The sequence below is a fragment of the Protopterus annectens genome, chromosome 12.part0 (assembly GCF_019279795.1).
Source record: "Protopterus annectens isolate FY-2018-M chromosome 12.part0, PAN1.0, whole genome shotgun sequence".
NCBI lineage: Eukaryota > Metazoa > Chordata > Ceratodontiformes > Protopteridae > Protopterus > Protopterus annectens.
Genome location: NC_056746.1, coordinates 1,036,636,436 through 1,036,654,963, shown reverse-complemented (window position 1 = coordinate 1,036,654,963; position 18,528 = coordinate 1,036,636,436). Strand labels below are relative to the sequence as shown.

The 18,528-nt window shown below is 38.6% G+C and overlaps 2 protein-coding genes across 2 annotated transcripts in view; one reads left to right on the top strand and one right to left on the bottom strand.

Moving 5' to 3' along the window:
- Positions 1 to 7,661, top strand: part of LOC122816953 (beta-1,3-galactosyl-O-glycosyl-glycoprotein beta-1,6-N-acetylglucosaminyltransferase 7-like) — a 128,113-nt gene extending 120,452 nt beyond the window's left edge. The window contains exon 4 of the mRNA XM_044090047.1: positions 7,269 to 7,661. Coding sequence (XP_043945982.1) covers positions 7,269 to 7,504 — 236 coding nt within the window. The 3' untranslated portion in view covers positions 7,505 to 7,661. The remainder of the gene's footprint in view (positions 1 to 7,268) is intronic.
- RTF2 (replication termination factor 2) overlaps positions 1 to 18,528 on the bottom strand; it is a 1,259,727-nt gene that overhangs the window by 367,316 nt on the left and 873,883 nt on the right. The gene's annotated exons all lie outside the window — the stretch shown is intronic.

Below are 18,528 nucleotides of genomic sequence, written 5' to 3'. Positions count from 1 at the left end.
ATGAAATAGGAATGAAAATCTCTATGAGGAATCTGCTTTCCACAGGTAAGGCAATTATTAACTTTTTCTGACATTCGTTAAGGCAAGAAAAGAGGATCCCTAACGGGGTACTTAGCTGCAGTAGACTTCAACTCTTGTAGTCAGAAACCAGCCAAGGTAATCTGCTGACTGGCACTCGTACATGAAAAGCTTCTGCTTTGGGCTCCGCGGCAAGGAAGACTGAGGAAGTGAAGTTGTCTGCCACCTTTTGTATCAGATGCACTGACATCCTTTACAACCAATGGCAGCAGACGTAATTCTTACTTACCTTTGGTATTCTGGCCGATCAAGGGCTACCAGGAGCCAGATAACCCATTAAGTAGGACTGCAACAGTGAAACACGATAAACATCTGGAAGAACACAGACATGGAATCCTTTACACAACATTACAAAATAAAACTCTTATGGTGATTTGTCATCTCAGGGTAGGCCTTAGTTCAAGTGGTGCCCTAAGCAAAAGGGCTGCACAGCACCCCCTCACCCCGCCACAACCTGGTACCCCCCATCCTGGTCAATTTATACCACCCAGTTTACTGAAAAAGCTCCCCTGCTAGAGCGGCGCCCTAGGAAGATGTCTAGTTGGCCTACTCCTAAGGTCGGCTATTCTGTCTACAGTGTCACACTGCAAGTGCTATTCTAAACTGTACTACACAGTTTGAGTTTTATGCTCTACAGGCCAAATCTGTGCATCAAACAAGATAACTAAAAAAAAAATGCAGTGAGCAAATGCTAGTTTAGCAATGTGAATCTGAAGCTGCAACTCTGTCAGTATCACACCAGGCCTGATTTTCTGTTGTACCAGCTCTTATATTTAGTGGTACCAGACAAGACTGAATAAGCTGGGTAGTTTTTTTTTTTTTTTTTGTTCTGGCTTGCATTTTTTCTCTTCTGTTCCCAAACAACCATCTAGCTACTTCCTCCACCAGCTTATTTCCCTCCCACTTATTCCTGACATTCTGGACACAAGGTATGGGGATCAGGAGCCAAGGATCATAACGGTCATCCCACCAGGAATTCCCAGGTTTTGTTCCTAAACACATCAATTCCCACCAGCAAGTCTGATATGGGCATGAATCCCAATAATCGCTCTAAATAAATCGGGGCAAATTTCAACAGAATCAGGGGTGAATTCAGAACTAATCAGAGACAGTTTTTAAACACTGGTATTAACGTGAGACATAGAAAGAATAAAAGAGAATGTTAATTATAATTAAGTGTACTGCACTACCTTTTATCCAAAGTCACCAATCAGGGACTGTTAAGAAGTATGCCCAAAACACTGGCCCCAGTGGAACATGCACACTTCCATTTGTGGTGGATGAGCACACATCTTTCTCAACCCACAGTGTTGTTATCAGCGATGCTGACAGTTACACAGCCTCCCTTCCCCAGAAGGAGCAAGCCGGCATCAGCTGATCACTCCCATCAATTCCTTCTAGCTCCGTTTTTGGGTTAAAGCAACAGCTTTACAATCAATCAATAAATAAAATAGCTAGAGCTTTATTTTCTCTCTCTACCAAGCAGCCCGCAAAAAGTCTGTTTCATTCCATGTTAAACACATCGCTACTCATCATTCTGAAATGAAATACTTCAGATGTGGATTATAATAAAAAAAACAATACAGTTAATAACGAAGCAAAACACTAATGGCGACATTAATGATATTGTTAACACATACCAAACATAGAGCAGGCTGCAGCATGTAAACACCATAAAATTCAAAACTGATATGTACAGGACACCTAATTGCTGAATTTCTTTATACAGTGACTTTTAAATATCTGTGACTATGACTGGCCTTCTGAAGGTCATGGGTGAAATAAACCTAACCTGTTGGGGAGAGAAATTCAAATGAATAAAAAACAGCTACTAAACATCTTTGCACTGAAATATTATCTAAAACCAGACTCTTCCATTTCTCAAGATGCTGACTTCAGGCTGTGTGTGTCAGTCAGGGCTTTATACATCTATGTCACAGAGCTAGGGAAGTATCTCAAATATCTGCAAATGATTTCCTGTGGTACTAAAACACACACAGTATGCAACAATGTAACTTCTGTACAGTGGCATTCTACCATATACCAAGCAAAATATCGAAAAAGGGAATTTTTGCCCCTTCTCCAATGTTGCGTGAATTTGTAGTTGGTATACATAATTAAGGAAGGGGTGTGAGGGGCACAGTCCCCCACACAGGGTGTGCAGGGGGGCTTGCCCCTGTATTAAAAATGTTTTCAATAGTTTGAGGTTTAGATACTATCAGTCTTTTGAACTTTCGATCTTATAACATAGACCCATATATACACATGATTTTATATATATATATATATATATATATATATATATATATGGATTCACTTCATAATCTCGAAATACTGAAATATCGAATTTCAGTATCTCGAGACCATGAAACCGAATCCACAAAACACAAACAAAATCGCGAAATTCAAAACACCGAACAAACCGCACACACTACACCATACATACACCACAACACCCACATCACAACATAAACAAAAAAAAATACACACATACACAACTCATACACACCCCCCCCTACTTATATATACTAACTCAGAGATTGCACAAACAGGAAACAAAAGCAAACTCACACACGCACATTCTCCAGTCCCTCACACACACACATCAAGCATATCAGCACACTCACATACACTCTAACTCCCACTCAAAACCCTTATAAAAAAACTCACTTACCTGACATAACACCTAGATCCACACACGGCACCGTGCACCATCAACACACAATCCCAGACATTACGTAGCGTGTAAGGTCATAACCTCGAATTCGAGATATTTGAATTCGCGATTATGAACTTTTGCTATTGTAAACATTCGGCTTTATAGTCTCGAAATACTGAAATTCGACATTTCAGTATTTTGAGATTATAAAGCGCTCCTCATATATATATATATTTATGTATGTGTGTGTATATATATATATATATATATATATATATATATATATATATATATATATATATATATATATATATACACACACACACACATATATAGATATATATATATATATATATATATATATAGACACACACACAAACACACACACACACACACACACACATATATATATATATATAAAAACAACTTTAAACCACTCCAGACCACAATTAATTTAGCTCTTTCATTCTCTTTAATAGAACTTCATCAGAAAAAAAAATGTCTATCCAAGTACCATTATATACAGGGAATTATTTACTATCCAGGCTAGTTGCTCAGCATAATGCATCTGACATTATCCAAGTGCAACTAACCCTGGGCAAGACCGCAATACAAATTGCAGCTTGCTACAGAATCATCACCATGCCCCAGGATTCCTACTCCTCATTTCCTGATGTTTGTGCCTTTCGGCTTTTCCCGGTTAGGGGTCGCCACAGCAGAACTCCGGTCTGCTAATGACTGGTAGTGGATTTTTACGTACCAGTTTACCATCCCTGATGCACAACCTTCAACGAAGGCACGCCCCATTCAAGTATGCCTCCCCACAGAAGACAATCTAGCTGAGAATCGAACGGGACAATGTCTTGCTATGAGGCGACAACGCTACCGCAGCACCACCACCACATTTCCTGATACACTGGAAAATATTAGAGTACAACCTAACACCCTAATAATGGGCGATTTCAACTACCCCACCATTAACTGGGAAAACTACTCATGTACCAACTCTTTTGCTCAACATTTTCTGAAAATCATAAATTCCAAATCCTTGGATCAACTTATTCACACCCCCACCAGGGGCAGCAATATTCTAGACCTGGTCATTACCAACATGGGCAACTGGTGTTCTACGCAAGATTTCAATTCCTCATTGGTCACATCTGACCACAAACTAATCACCCTAGACATCCACAACCACTGTAAAAAATTTCTCCAAAGCCAACTTCACGCTTCTTAAGACAGAAGCGGCAAACTTCAAGACAGCCATGCAGATGGACAACAGAGGTACGACTGCTGAATCCTACACAAATGCACTTTATAAGCACTTACATGGATCGTGCAATCCCTTACAGAACCAAGATGCTATCCTCCAAAAAAAGGAAGACAATCTGGTGATCACCTGCCATAAACTCTACAACAAAAGAAAGAAACTGTTGCAAAAAAGAGTAACATCTCATGATTGGAGGAACTCCCTGGTCAGCCTTAGAAAGAAGCTGAGATCCCTCATAAAATCCGCCAAAGCTAGTTACGAAAACAAAATCACCACTGATTCTAAAGACAACCACAAAGCATTCTAAAGCTATGTCATGAATCTCAATGGCAACACTCAGATCTGCTCTGAGTTACAGCACAATGGCACTAAATATACAGAACCAACTGATATTGCCAACATCCTGGCAGATAGGTTCAGTGCTAACTTTACCCCCCTCTCACCCCCCTAAAGGGCCCATCTCTATACCGGAAGAATGCAAAGTTCCTGTAATCACAGCTGCACAGGTAAAAAACCACACTCTCCAAAGCCAAGAACACAGCATCCATGGGACCTGACAACATCCCAGGCTGCGTTCTAAATGAACTACAGAACAAACTGGCACCCCACCTAAGTACCATGTTCAATCATAGCCTCACCTCAGGCTTTGTGCTCAATGAATGGCGCACAGAGACAGTTATCCCACTCCACAAAGAGGGAACCACCACGGACCCCAGGAACTACTGCCCCATTAGCCTGATGAGCTTAGTCTGCAAGGCTATTGAACGTATCATTATGGAACTTATAAACAAAGACACTGGTAATCTCCAAACTCTGGACCCCACCCAGTTCGGGTTTGTAAAAGGCAGATCATGTCTCCTAAACCTGTAAGACTTCTTTGAAGCGGTCACCAAAGCCATAGATGTGGGTAAGGTGGTTCACACAGCCTATCTAGATCTCGCCAAGGCTTTCAACACCATCACCCACTCTGGAATTAAAGATAAACTCACTAAACTAGGTACAAATTCCTATGTCACAAGATGGGTTGCCAACTGGTTCACTGACAGAACCCACACTGTGAAAGTTGCAGACTCCTAATCCGACTTCAGACCAGTGACAAGTGGAGTACCACAGGGTTCAGTCCTGGGTTCTCTCCTGTTTGGTATCTACTTCTCTGTCCTGTTTGGTATCTACTTCTCTGAAGTACAGGCTAACATAGGTGGTCTTCGGCTAACAAAGTTCGCAGATGACTGCAAACTAGGAGCCATAATAGAAACTCCTAACGATGTGGACATCCTACAAAAGGCCTCCACTGAGACAGATGCCTGGTGTCAAAGCCATGGCCTCAAGCTCAATGCCATAAAGTGTATTGTCATCCCTTTTGGTAAAAACTCTATACCCATGAACTATCACATAGGCGGTAGTCTACTTAACACCGAAAGTGTAATAAGAGACCTTGGGACACAGGTGGACAGTAATCTCTCCTTTGATAATCACATCGCCACAGTAGTCAGGAAATCCTTCTACGTTTCACACCTCATCACAAAAGGTTTCTCATCCAGGAAAAAAGAGGTAATTGTTCCCCTCTACTTGTCACTCATTAGACCCATTATAGAATACAGCGCCCCTTTTGGTATGTACCTCACAAGACATCTACAGCAACTGGAAAGGCCGAAGAAATACCTCATAAAGAGGATTACCGGCCTCAAACAGATGCCCTATGCAGACAGTCTCAAAAAACTCCAGCTTTACTCCGTCGCATACCGCCTACTCAGAGGTGATCTCTGCCTAACATACAAAGCTATGTCAAACCCAGAGCTGTTGGACATGCTCCACTTAAAGAAATCCCAATCCCTCTGAGCTACACGCTCTAGGGACCTAAACCTTGTCACCACAATAAACAGAACATGCTGGAGGGATAGATTCCTGTCCCAGAGACTTCCCATACCCTGGAACAAACTACCTATCTATATCAAACAAAGCTCCTCCTCAGCACTCTTCAGGAAAAATCTTGATGATTGGATGGGAGATTGGAAATTCACCCCAGGGATCACTTCTGTGGCTCTGCTCGACAGGGGCACAGGAAAATAATTTTCTTGGATGGCAAAAGCCAGGGTACCTTTTTGACTAGGCTTATATGGGCCAATAGCCTAGTATCTACCTATGAACATAATTCCAAGTATCCAATTAATTCAATTCTCCTACAAATATATTAATGATACTCAGTAAAATACTAATTTCAACAACTGTTTTCATCATTAAATAAATGTACAATAAATTACCATACTTAAAGTACTATAAAATATTTAATTAAAAACATGAATGTATTTTGTGACTTCAAAATCTGTACCATTAAAAAACATTTAATATTTATACAATATATACAACCATAAGCACTTATGTAGTAAACTCAATATTTTCCTTGAAAATGTACCGTGTATTCCTTTTATTTATGCTCAAATGTGTATTGTTGTACAAACTGTTATACCTACTACCTAATTTCATATACTTTCATTAAAAAAATGCATTACGTTTGTTCCTGTTGCTATTTGTAAGAAGCCCCCATCTACTGCAATGGGGCTAGTACCTGCCTTTAACACTGCCTTGTAAATGTGTACCAATTTAATAATGGGGTTACTGGAGGCACCAGACCTTGTTACTAACAGTATTACAGAAACACTGGTTTGCTGAAAAAAAATCTGTTATGATGAACAGCACTGATTTTATTTGCATTGGCTTTGGTGTGGATCTGCATAGTGGTGTGTGTGCACGTCTGTGTGTGTGCGGTGCACTCAGAGCGCTCAAGTGTTTCAGTTCTAAGCACAAATATTGGCATTCAAATGCCAGTGATGTGTTAAAGAATGACTGTCTTCTGCTTATTGCACCCTGTAACAATTTGCAACCAGGGCAGCTACTGTCCCATCTTAGCTACACTAACTGTTCCTTAACTTTTAACACTAAGTTTCCATTTAGCCTTGAGGAGTTCCAACTTTTAGTCAGTTACTTTTATTTCCACAATGATCATCGCATCCAAGTTTTAAATTACTGTTAAGGCAAGAAATGGGTTTACACTACGATTTCTGTTTTTAACTTTACTTCACCCACAACTTGTATTTCAGCTCTAAACTTTTGCTGATTTTTTTCAGTCCTTCTCTGTCAGTTCACTAGGAATGTTCTATTGTGGGGTTACTGCCTAGAAATAATATTTTAATGTTGTTTTAAAGACTGTACTAAAACAATATGAAGTAACATTTTCTTTTCTGTTTTTTTTCCCCCATATAGGTCATTACATTAGAGATATCTGTGTGTACGGCTCAGGAGATTTAAAATGGATCATTCAGTCACAAAGTCTGTTTGCAAACAAATTTGAGTTATCTACATATCCCCTTACCATAGTGTGTTTAGAGCGACGCTACCGAATTAAGGTATTACAAGAAGCTGAGGTTCCTATTCAGCCACAATGGCATCTCCAGAAAAATGTGTACTTTGATATGAAACTGAATTCAAGTAAAAAGTAGGAGAGTGGACAGTAAAACTCCACAATGAACTCAAAGAAGGTAACCAAAAAGAATGTCTTGTGACAAGCGTTTTTTTTTTTCCTTTTTACTAGGATTCAGGTGCAGATTGAGTTTTTAGTAATGTGTATTGACAGTAATAAAATTAAAACAAAATGTACTACATTTCTTTGCCTTTTTTTCCATGTAGATGTAGATTACTTTTAATGAACTGGCACCTGCACTGTTGATAGCTCACTGGAAAGCTTTACGGATTGCAGAACGATAATGCGACCAATTTTAATGTTAACACAACTCCTAATGTAAAGGAAGAGAATGGGCATCAAGCAACATTTAACACATCAGTGCAGGGACGTTACAACAACTGGAGTAAATACAACAAAAACAGTAGAGTTGAGTAAGATCACCTTAACAGTAAATATCTGAATGGCTATGGAACAGTCCGTGAAGACTGTTTCAGCAAGGAAAAAAACAAAATCAGCAGTCCAAGAACGAGTGTAGGACAAGCCCCCCCAACCCCTCTCAAGCAGAGGGTGAACCCCTTAACTAATATCCTCAGAGGTCACACAGCCCTAAAGGATGTTAGCAGCTTTCAGTGAAATAGTCTATTGATGTACTGAGACTTGACAGACCCTACTGGCATGCAGACATTCTACAGGCATGAGTGGGAGTCTAAGTATAAAAATGACAGGAAGAGACAAAAAGAATAACTGTAATACATGGACCAAACAACCATGCAACACCATAAGCACCAAAGGAAATGACTCCAGCTTCCATACATGGGTGATACCTCTCAACTGTCCAGATTTTCACAGAATGCCTAGATTTTTGCCTCATATTTTTGGTCTGTTCCTCATGAAATGTATGTTTTTTAGCAAATCGTTGAGGATTGAAGTCACTAAAGAATACTAAATAATGACAGACATTTGAGGTTCAGACATCATATCCTTCAGAAAATACATAATAATGCAAAACCTGTTACTCTAACAACTTTCTAAGTTTATAGAAGCAATATTTAAAATTTGCCCCAATTTTTGGGCCTTTGTCCAGATTTCTTGCACTGAGATGTTGAGAGGTATGACATGGATTGATGGTAACACATTTTTAGGGCCAAAAGAGTGAAACCTTTTCTGCCTCAAGATTGGGGACCATCAGTCTTACTGATCACTCTGAGCAGAAACATGAACAAATTAAAACTCTGCAGTAGCAGCTGCTGATTTGGTAAAATAGCTTCTAACTACCCAAGTCAAGGCCTTGTTGGACTTGCTGTAACAGAATGCAATGTTAGCAGCTAGTCATTTGGAAAGGATTTGCTGAGTGACTGGATTATTCTGATGTCTGTTCATGAATGTGACAAACAGATGATCAAACTGTCCCAGAGATTTCACCATTGACTGGATTATACATAAGTTTTTCTCTCATCTCTTCCTAGCTTAAATATTAGCCTCATCTTCCTTAAACCTTGGCATAATTGTCCCCCATAAATATTTTCATTTATGCCTTTCCTTGGTTTCCACATTCATCTGCTTTATGCTAATCCTCATTACATTTCTGAAAAATAAAAATAATGAGAGATCCTACAGAACTGTAACTGATCCAAGTTTAGCAACAACCCTTTCCACCTTCTTTTCCCAAGTCATTGCAGCTGTTTTCAAAAAATAGTTGCTTAACAGCAACCCTTCTAAACTTAGGAATATTATTGAAATATTCTCTTATTTTCCCGTTAGCACTCTGGAATTGTTGTTCTTCTTGTCCTGTGAAATTCCCTTTATTCTTCAACACTTTAATCTTTGTTAGCCCTTCTATTTCCTACATCTTTCCCATATCACTTCCTCTTATTTCTACTCTGTTTTTAAACTCCCATTTTCATTTTGCTCCACTCACTAGCTATCCTTTCTGAAAAAAAGGCCTCCCTAATAACTCTAGAATCATTTTTTTTAATCAGGTACATATAGAAGTGTCAGTCTTTCATTTTTACTTCACATCTTTGCATCTTTATCTTAGCCTTTATCAAGGTATGATTTGATACAGTTATTAGATGCATGTCAAAGCTTTCAATTAAATACAAATGCTCCTGTAACATATAATTTCTAGCTGATCCAGTCCAGTTACCGCACCTTGGGAAATAATATGTAAAGATAGATTTCCTACTACTGAAGTCACATCATCCTTGCTAAATATTCCCTTATATTTCTTCAGAAATCTACTCTCTTTTGTTACATTTTCCCCTGATACATCTCATTATTGCAAATCAAGTTCCAGTCTTCACCTATAAATGATATTCCCTGCTGAAAGTGGATTATTTCCCTCAAATTTTTCTAAGCTCCACAATAGCAGTTTTTGTGGAATACAATTACACGCCAGCCTAATCCTTCTCAAATGCCAACAACCTCTACCATTGTTGTCTTCTTTTTTGTCTTCTATCACAATTAGAGTTCTTCTAGCAATCAGTATCAACTTCCCTTTCCCTTTGTCCCTGATATTCAACTGAATGTCCATCTTGAAATTTTTTGTCAAGTGCACATGCTCATTTCTATCAAATGCATCTCCTGCAACATTGCTACTTGCACCCTACATTTCTTACAATGATTCAGTACGCCCCACTTTTGACTTTACTGGTACAGCTATTTATGTCTATGACAGAATGGAAAGAGTACCAATTATGATACACAGCTTTTACTCCCAATTATCATATATTTCAAAAATTGACTTTCAAGCCCACATTAATGTTTGGCAGCCAGACCTCTTATGCAGTTGCTTATTCTCATCTCCATTTGCAACTGTGTCACATTTTTTCAAGACTTTTCTGGAAGCACTGAAGCAAAAAATACAAATACATTTTCAGAACCTCCATTACCTTTTAACTTAGAACAAATGCCCAAAACTATTAATATTTTCAAAAAATTAATCCCCCCCCCCCCCGACAGGAATAGTTTCTCCAAATCGATAACTGCACCCAACAAGCATTACCTGTTTTACAATTAAGGTTACCCATACTAAATCACATGTTACAGCAAGTGTTCCTACTTACACTGACTGCTGTCTGTTCTTAACTATATTACCCTCCCAAATGTTCAACAGTTTGCATACTTTCTGCCCTAAGAAAAAGTACATTAGCTACCTTTAAATAAATAAGTAAACTGTGAATCACTGTATTAAATGCACTCTAAAGTATCAAGACTGCTGAGAAGGCAAGTACTTGTATATCTTATTCACTCATAACAATTTCAAACTTCATTTATTTTTCTTACAACTGCTTGCCAACATACCTGTAAATGTTAATTACAGTATACCTCGTACAATTAACTCAGCAGTGTTACCTCTAACCTCTTTGAGTAAGAGCTTGTAACACACATCTTAACTCTATTTTTACTTCTATGAAGCCAGTTGGTAATCTAATGGGACCTTGAAAGTGGATAATGTTTGGCATATTTCACAATGTGGCACTGGTCTTCATAGAGCTAAGATATATATTATATCTGCAACTACATCACACTCAATAGTCAGTTAATTTAACACAAAAGTTAAGAAGATTAGTAACAGAAGAATGTCTACTCAAAAATTAGTATTAGTTGAAGTCTGCTAGTAGTTTGAATGACTGTAGTATCACACCATGGAGTACTGTTTTCTAGACATTTAGCAACAGTGCTACTTAAAATGATGGACCACAATTTACTGACTTAAGTTGCCACTTTTGGGAGAAGACATTAGCCAGTTTTCACAGAGCTGGAACAAACAGAGTTTCCAAGCTTTAGTGGAATAGACAGCTTAAACAGTCAGCTCTGTGGCACAGGTGAAAGAAGCCATGCTTATGACCCAGGCAACCAGGGTTTGATTAACTGCCCCAACAATGAAGGAGTTGCAGAGGCCTAAGCTATATGGGACATCCTGCCAATGACTGAACCAGCTGGCTAGCTTCCAAAGCTTTATGACAAATTCTGTGTACCCAGGGCAACTGTACAGTTAGAGGAACACATTATGTGTAGTTCTGAGGAATAGTTCCTAGTAACCACAATTCAAAAACAGCATAAAGAAAAAGCAAGATCATAGACTCTGACAGCTCCTCAAGTGACAGCCCTACAATAACAAACAACTCTTACAACCACCAAAAGAAAAAAAAGAAATAAAATGAGGGTTTTAGGAGATGAAATAATAACCCCACTTCCTACAACTTACAACTAGTGATGATCAGTGATCAGCAGTATGGTTTCATGCCAGGAAAGAGCACAACAGATGCGATGTTTGCTCTGAGAGTGTTGATGGAGAAGTACAGAGAAGGTCAGAAGGAGTTGCATTGTGTCTGTGGACTTAGAGAAAGCATACGTCAGGGTGCCTAGAGAGGAGTTGTGGTACTGTATGAGGAAGTTGGGAGTGTCACAGAAGTATGTAAGAGTGGTACAGGATATGTACGAGGGTAGTGTGACAGCGGTGGGGTCTGCGGTGGGAGTGATGCATGCATTTAAGGTGGAGGTGGGATTACATCAAGGATCAGCTCTGAGCCCTTTCCTATTTGCAATGGTGATGGACAGGTTGACAGACGAGATCAGACAGGAGTCCCCGTGGACTATGATGTTTGCAGATGACATTGTGATCTGTAGTGAGAGTAGGGAACAGGTGGAGGAGACCCTGGAGAGCTGGAGATATGCTCTAGAGAGAAGAGGAATAAAGGTCAGCAGGACTAAGACAGAATATATGTGTGTGAATGAGAGGGAGGATAGAGGAATGGTGAGGATGCAGGGAGTAGAGGTGGCGAAGATGGATGAGTTTAAATACTTGGGATCAACAGTTCAGAGTAATGGTGAGTGTGGAAGAGAGGTAAAGAAGAGAGTACAGGCAGGATGGAGTGGGTGGAGAAGAGTGTCAGGAGTGATTTGTGACAGAGTACCAGTAAGAGTGAAAGGGAAGGTCTACAAGAGGGCAGTGAGACCAGCTATGTTATATGGGTTGGAAACAGTGTCATTGACAAAAAGGCAGGAGTCAGATCTGGACGTGGCAGAGTTAAAGATGTTGATTTGCACTGGGTGTGACGAGGGTGGACAGGATTAGGAATAAGTATATTAGAGGGTCAGCCCAGGTTGGAAGGTTTGGAGACAAAGCCAGAGAGGCAAGATTACGTTGGTTTGGACATGTGCTGAGGAGGGATGCAGAGTATATTGGGAAAAAGATGTTAAGGATGAAGCTGCCAGGTAACAGGAAAAGAGGAAGGCCTAAGATAAGGTTTATGGATGTGGTGAGAGAGGACATGCAGGTGGTTGGTGTGACAGAGCAAGATGCAGAGGACAGGAAGAAATGGAAACAGATGATCCATTGTGGTGACCCCTAACGGGAGCAGCCTAAAGAAGAAGTTGCTCTACAACTTACAAAATGGCAGTCCCCCTACTCAGGTTTGCATATGTTACAAACCATGCAGAAGCATGAGACTATCCAAAAGAGACACCAATGAAAATACCAAAATCTAGTTTTGGGGGACTTCATGCTCAAAGGGATAAGAAACTACTTACCCAGGTAAGCAAGACACAGGATTCCAGCCTCATATATTAGAAGCAACAGACTTAAAAATATCAAGCAGTGATTCCAGACAAAGTAACAATAAATACTCAGAAGTTAAAATATGGGGCTGTAGCAATGATTTTGGAAAAACCTCAACCAAACATATTAGTGAAATCCAATAAACAGTACCAATCAACAATGAAAATGCAGTAAACCTGACCTGCATGGATATCCTCCAATCTCCTTGACTCAGTAACAAGGCTAACCGCCCTTGTGAGTCATTTTAAGCTTAGCCATTTACCCCATGTCAAAATCAAATTCTGCACCTTGTGTCTGTAAGGTAAACACCTTAACCATTATGCTAACGTCTCAAGCACAGTTAATAGTACAATCAGAAAACTAATGCTGGAGGCAGGAAATGACTACATCTATACATGGGTATAGTATATATTTTGCAAGGGACAGTTACACAAACAAAGGAATTCTAAGTTGATGAGATTAGTGAAATCTCTTTTAAGAGCTACAAGTTAATTCCTTACAGCAAAGGCAGCTGATTATGAGAGGAAAAATTCTCAGTATGCAATGCAAAGTCTAAACAGACTAACTGACCAAGAAAATGAAATTCCCATCACAGAACCTGAAGTCCTGATAAGTATGGAAACTGGATCATTAACTCACGAACACCTTGAACAAAAGTGATTTGTGGTATATCACAACTTTAGGAAGACTTCAAAAGGATATCCACACATGTATAAAAAATTAAAATCCTTCCTACTGCAGTGCCTTGTTGATCCCGAAGTTATATAATTATCTATCAAGGTTAACAATACACTTACGCTTTACGGGACTAGGCAAACGTCAAAATTTGACACAAGGCAGCTTCTACAGGCTTTCAGACATGCTGACGAATACGAATAAAAATATTTCTGGGATCATAACAGCAGGCAGTGGAACAAAGCTAAGTAAGCTATCATAGGGACTAAGTTGAAGCAGTCCTTTACTTCATTAGTGCCCACCTCCCACAACAAGCACCACACGTTAACCCTGATGTAAATTTACAGCTATCCATCCAATCATCAAAATAGCCTTAACGGTAAATTGCTCCACTGGCTGAGAATATTAAGTTAGGAAACGACTCCTTCTGTGAGTTTTACTTATTTGTTGGTGTAAATTTGGGTCCCTATTACAGCTGTTTGTACAGACACTACTTTTGTGAAGAAACAGGATGTCAAATGGGATTTGATATTTCATGGCTCGAAAAACGAAACATAGGTCACATCGGAGCAGCCTGGTAGGCCACAGAGTATAAAGAGACTTTTGGTAATCTAGCAGAATAGTTGAAGGATTCAAGACCTTTAACTTTTTCAGTAAAATTCTTGCGGTCTCTACAGTTGTGCAATATGCTTGTTTGTGCACATGCCAAAGGAGGCAATGTATTCAATGATGGGTCTGACAAGGGAAGACTTCAACAGTAATCTGACATCTTTGGATCTTGAAGGTACTCCTTTGGAAATTATCTTAGCCAGATAGGATTTCCTGACTATGGTGGAAGCAGGATGATCAAATTCACCTTCCATTTCTTGTTCCAGTACACATGTAAACTAAAAAGACTGCTACTATTGATATAATCAGCAAACTATCACTGATGCAGCACATAAATAGAGAAAATGCAAATGCAAACCTGGATGTAGTAGTAAGTCTTCCATTTATGAGTATGACAAACAATCAGGCTAAAGAAAACTAAGGTAATTCATACCATGACATATGTTTTAGGATGATTTTCCCTCAGAAACCTATCCTCTACCACTAATAAATCTTGTAAAAGGTTATATACTTGTAGATATGAAAAAAATATAATCAAGAACTCCATGACTGGAGAGACTGCCTTCCCTACCATGGATTGATAAAACAGTACAGGCAAAAGAGAAAGTGACTGGAGAGTGTTAAGAGAAAGACCAGCTCTGACAAGAGTTTTTGAGTCTTAGTACAGCATATAAATATTTCATGAGAACTATAAGAATCAATGACAGGATGTTAGAAAAGATTATAATGAGAAAATGGAAAGGGAATTTATAAGGCTCCCAAGTATGTAACAAAGTTCCGAAGGTTTAGGAATTTTGACATGAAGTAATTTTTTCCTCAGGAAGACAGTAAATGGTAATTAGAAATGTTTTTGAGACTAACAATCTGACAGATTTTAAAAATTCTCTACACAAAGTACTTTTGTCAGAAATATCAGGGGAGCAAATTGTTGAAACTAAGGAAATTATTGTTTTGAGCTGGACTGCCTAGCCATACTAAGACCTTGTGAAGTTTAATGCTATCAACTGCCAAAAAAGCTATTACTAGAAAATGGAAATAAAAATTTAAACCAGTTGTAATTAAAATATTGAATATTTTACACAAGATAAAAGAACTGAAGGTGAGATTATTAGAAAAGGGAGGGAGCAAATTACATAGAAATAAATGGAGAAGCTGTGATACTAACAAGCACAGTATGACTAGGAAAATCAGAAGAAAGAATATAAGGAGTTCTCGCTTAGGAGTATAAAATCAACAGGGGGGATATCAAAGGGGCCAGCAGTGTTGGGTATTTCCTGGTCTTAGTTTTTATGTCAACATTTCCAGGTAAGTGCACATGCTGGATGTCTTAAGTTTGCTGACGACTCTGAAATAGTGGGTGCTATAGCAACTGTCTAGGATCAGGCAGTTATCCAATTGTATGGTAACAAACTACTGGTACTAGTCAAGCAAAACAAATGTGAAACTAAGCAATATGAAATGCACTGCTAAGAAATGCAAACTATATACACATGGAAAAAAGAAAAACTATTTACAAGTGGAAAAAAATATTAACTAACATTATACTATATGACAGGCATTCATTTCTGATTGTGTTTGCTTCGATACTCTGTGGGTCATTATCTCACACAAGTTAAACTATCGCCATCATGTGAACCTACAAACTAGGAAAGCGTATCAGATGTGCAATATGATCATACCTCTCAACCTGGAAATCAAAAATCTGGACAAAGGCCCATGAAAAGTAGGTACAACTGGCCAAAATCAGAATGCTGATTAACATAAAATTTGCATACATAATTGTGTAGCCCTGCCCATTCTAATGGAATTGTGCGATACCAACATGAAAATTGAAGTTACTTAATAATACACAATGTCAGACATTTGAATTTCAGACTTCATAGCTCAGAAAATACATAATGTTATTCTAGCAACTATACGAGTTTACAGGAGTAAATATTTAACATCTGTCACTATTTTTGTGCCTTTGTCCCACCATTAGTTTTGGCTTTGTCCAGATTTCTTGCTCTGAGGGAGTGAGAGGTATGAGGCATAAACATTTCATGAAAAGTCAGATTGGTTTTGTACTACGAGGGAAAGCCAAGAGTTCACCAGCTCAACACTGAAAAGCAGACAGGCAAGTAAGAAGTTTAATAGAAAAACAGAGCAAAAATGTTTCACATCAATAATAAACACCTGCGTTGACAGCAACTTTATTTAACCAGCAGTTTAAACAGTACTTGGACTGGATGCATACACATCAAAAACAAAATAAAAAATACGTAAATAAATTCTCATATTGCTGCCATTTGAAGGAAAAAGGCAATGCTGGTGTAAGGATCTCTTGAGCTTCCCAGCAACTGTGAAAGTTAGGACTTTCCTAACTTGACTGACATTCCCCATAAATGGTGTGGCGTGGTCACGCTAGTTGACAGTGTGAAGAGATCTCCCTCAACAAAAGCCGGTGCCAGATGAGACCTAATCTTCACAACCAATTTCCCTAAACCAGTGATGGACTGCTCTAGTCTTGGTTATTTCAGCCATATACATGATACAGGAACTGACAGTTACGAAATACCATAACCTTAACAAGGATCAAACACATGAAAGCAGCATAACTCCATAAGATACAAAGGCAAAAAATTATATAAAACAGCTGTAAATAAAACATGATGTATAAATTTTAAATGCACAAATGACGGCAGTCACAAAACAAAAAATAAAAAAATCTATGATATTTACTTTCTGGGGGACGGGGCAAAAGAAGAACAGTCCTATCTGACAGGTGTACAGCAATAGATACAACCAAAAGGGAAGTAAATAAAAACCAGAGGAAAAATTATACTTGATGGTTACCTTTTCTCAGAGACTGATGCCATGAACTAAGACCTTATCTTACGTCTAAGAAAATAACTTCTAGTTATCATTGTCATTGTCTCAGGCAGCAATGGAGAAAAGAATCTCCCCAGTAATCCCACCACCCCAACGGAGTCTGGACAGGTAACATTATCAGCAGATGAGGTGCTAGGGCAACCTTCTACTCAAATTAGTTTTATAAAGAAACACTGTGTGGAGAAAAAGTATTCGGAACCTACAGGATCACCCTGTTAGCAAACCAAGGACAGTTAAATTTCTCGACCAATTAGTAAGTCCCGCAAGGCAGTATTTCCTGATAGACGAATATGCATTGCACACACACAACATGAAAAAAGAAAAATCTTTTTGCACTAAGGTACTCTTGCCAAAAACAATATCAGTCCTTGGAAACAGCAATAAGGCAGAACACTCCACGTCAAGTCAAGAAAACATTTATTTGGTAAAATGCACAGTTAAAATAAAAGCTTTCAGGCCATATGCCCAACATCAGATAAAACAAACTAAAAAGACCATTTTTAAATTACCTAACATCCTATCACATTGCAGTATTTTACCCTCCTTTTCTTGAGGATGGGTTTTAAAGGTACAAAGGCATTGATACCTGGCGGCTTATCCGCTCCTAGCCTCACTATCCACCTGGTCTCTGCACATTCTGTCTCATTAAATATGTAACCCCCCCTGGTGTTAAGCATAATAACCTGTATTACCATGAACCTAAATGAGTGACTTTCATTCATTTTTATATGTTGTGCCAGTGCATTATGTTCATTACTATTCCTGATATCTGATAGATGATGAAATATCCTAGTCTTAAGCATATTATTAGTTTTTCCAACATAGTAAGTATCGCATTTCTGGCAAACTGCTATATAAATAAGACCACATGTTCTACAGTCAGGATAGCCATTAAATATATATTTGCTTGTTGGTTCTTGGATGCACAAAGACCTGGGTCTGTAAAATAAAACTGCATGCCTTACAACAATGGCATGGATATGTTCCCTTCTTATGTATTTTAATAGAGCTTCTTCCACAAGTAATAGATTCCTTACAAAGTAAATCTTTCAAGTTTTTGTTCTTCCTAAATACAAAGTTGGGTGTATGTCCCAAAAACTCTGAGTTTCGGATCTGTATGCAATACCTGACAATTTCGTTTAATGATATCACATATATTACCCTACATCACTACTATATGTTAGTACCATTTTAACTCTCTCTTCCTCCATATCTTTATTAATAAATGGCATTTTACGCTCATTCACAATTTCCCCCATGTTCTTAAACAGCCATGGTTTTGCTATATTGTTGCATTTGGATTTAGTGCAGTTTATTAATGGTATCACTTTCTTGTGTGTATA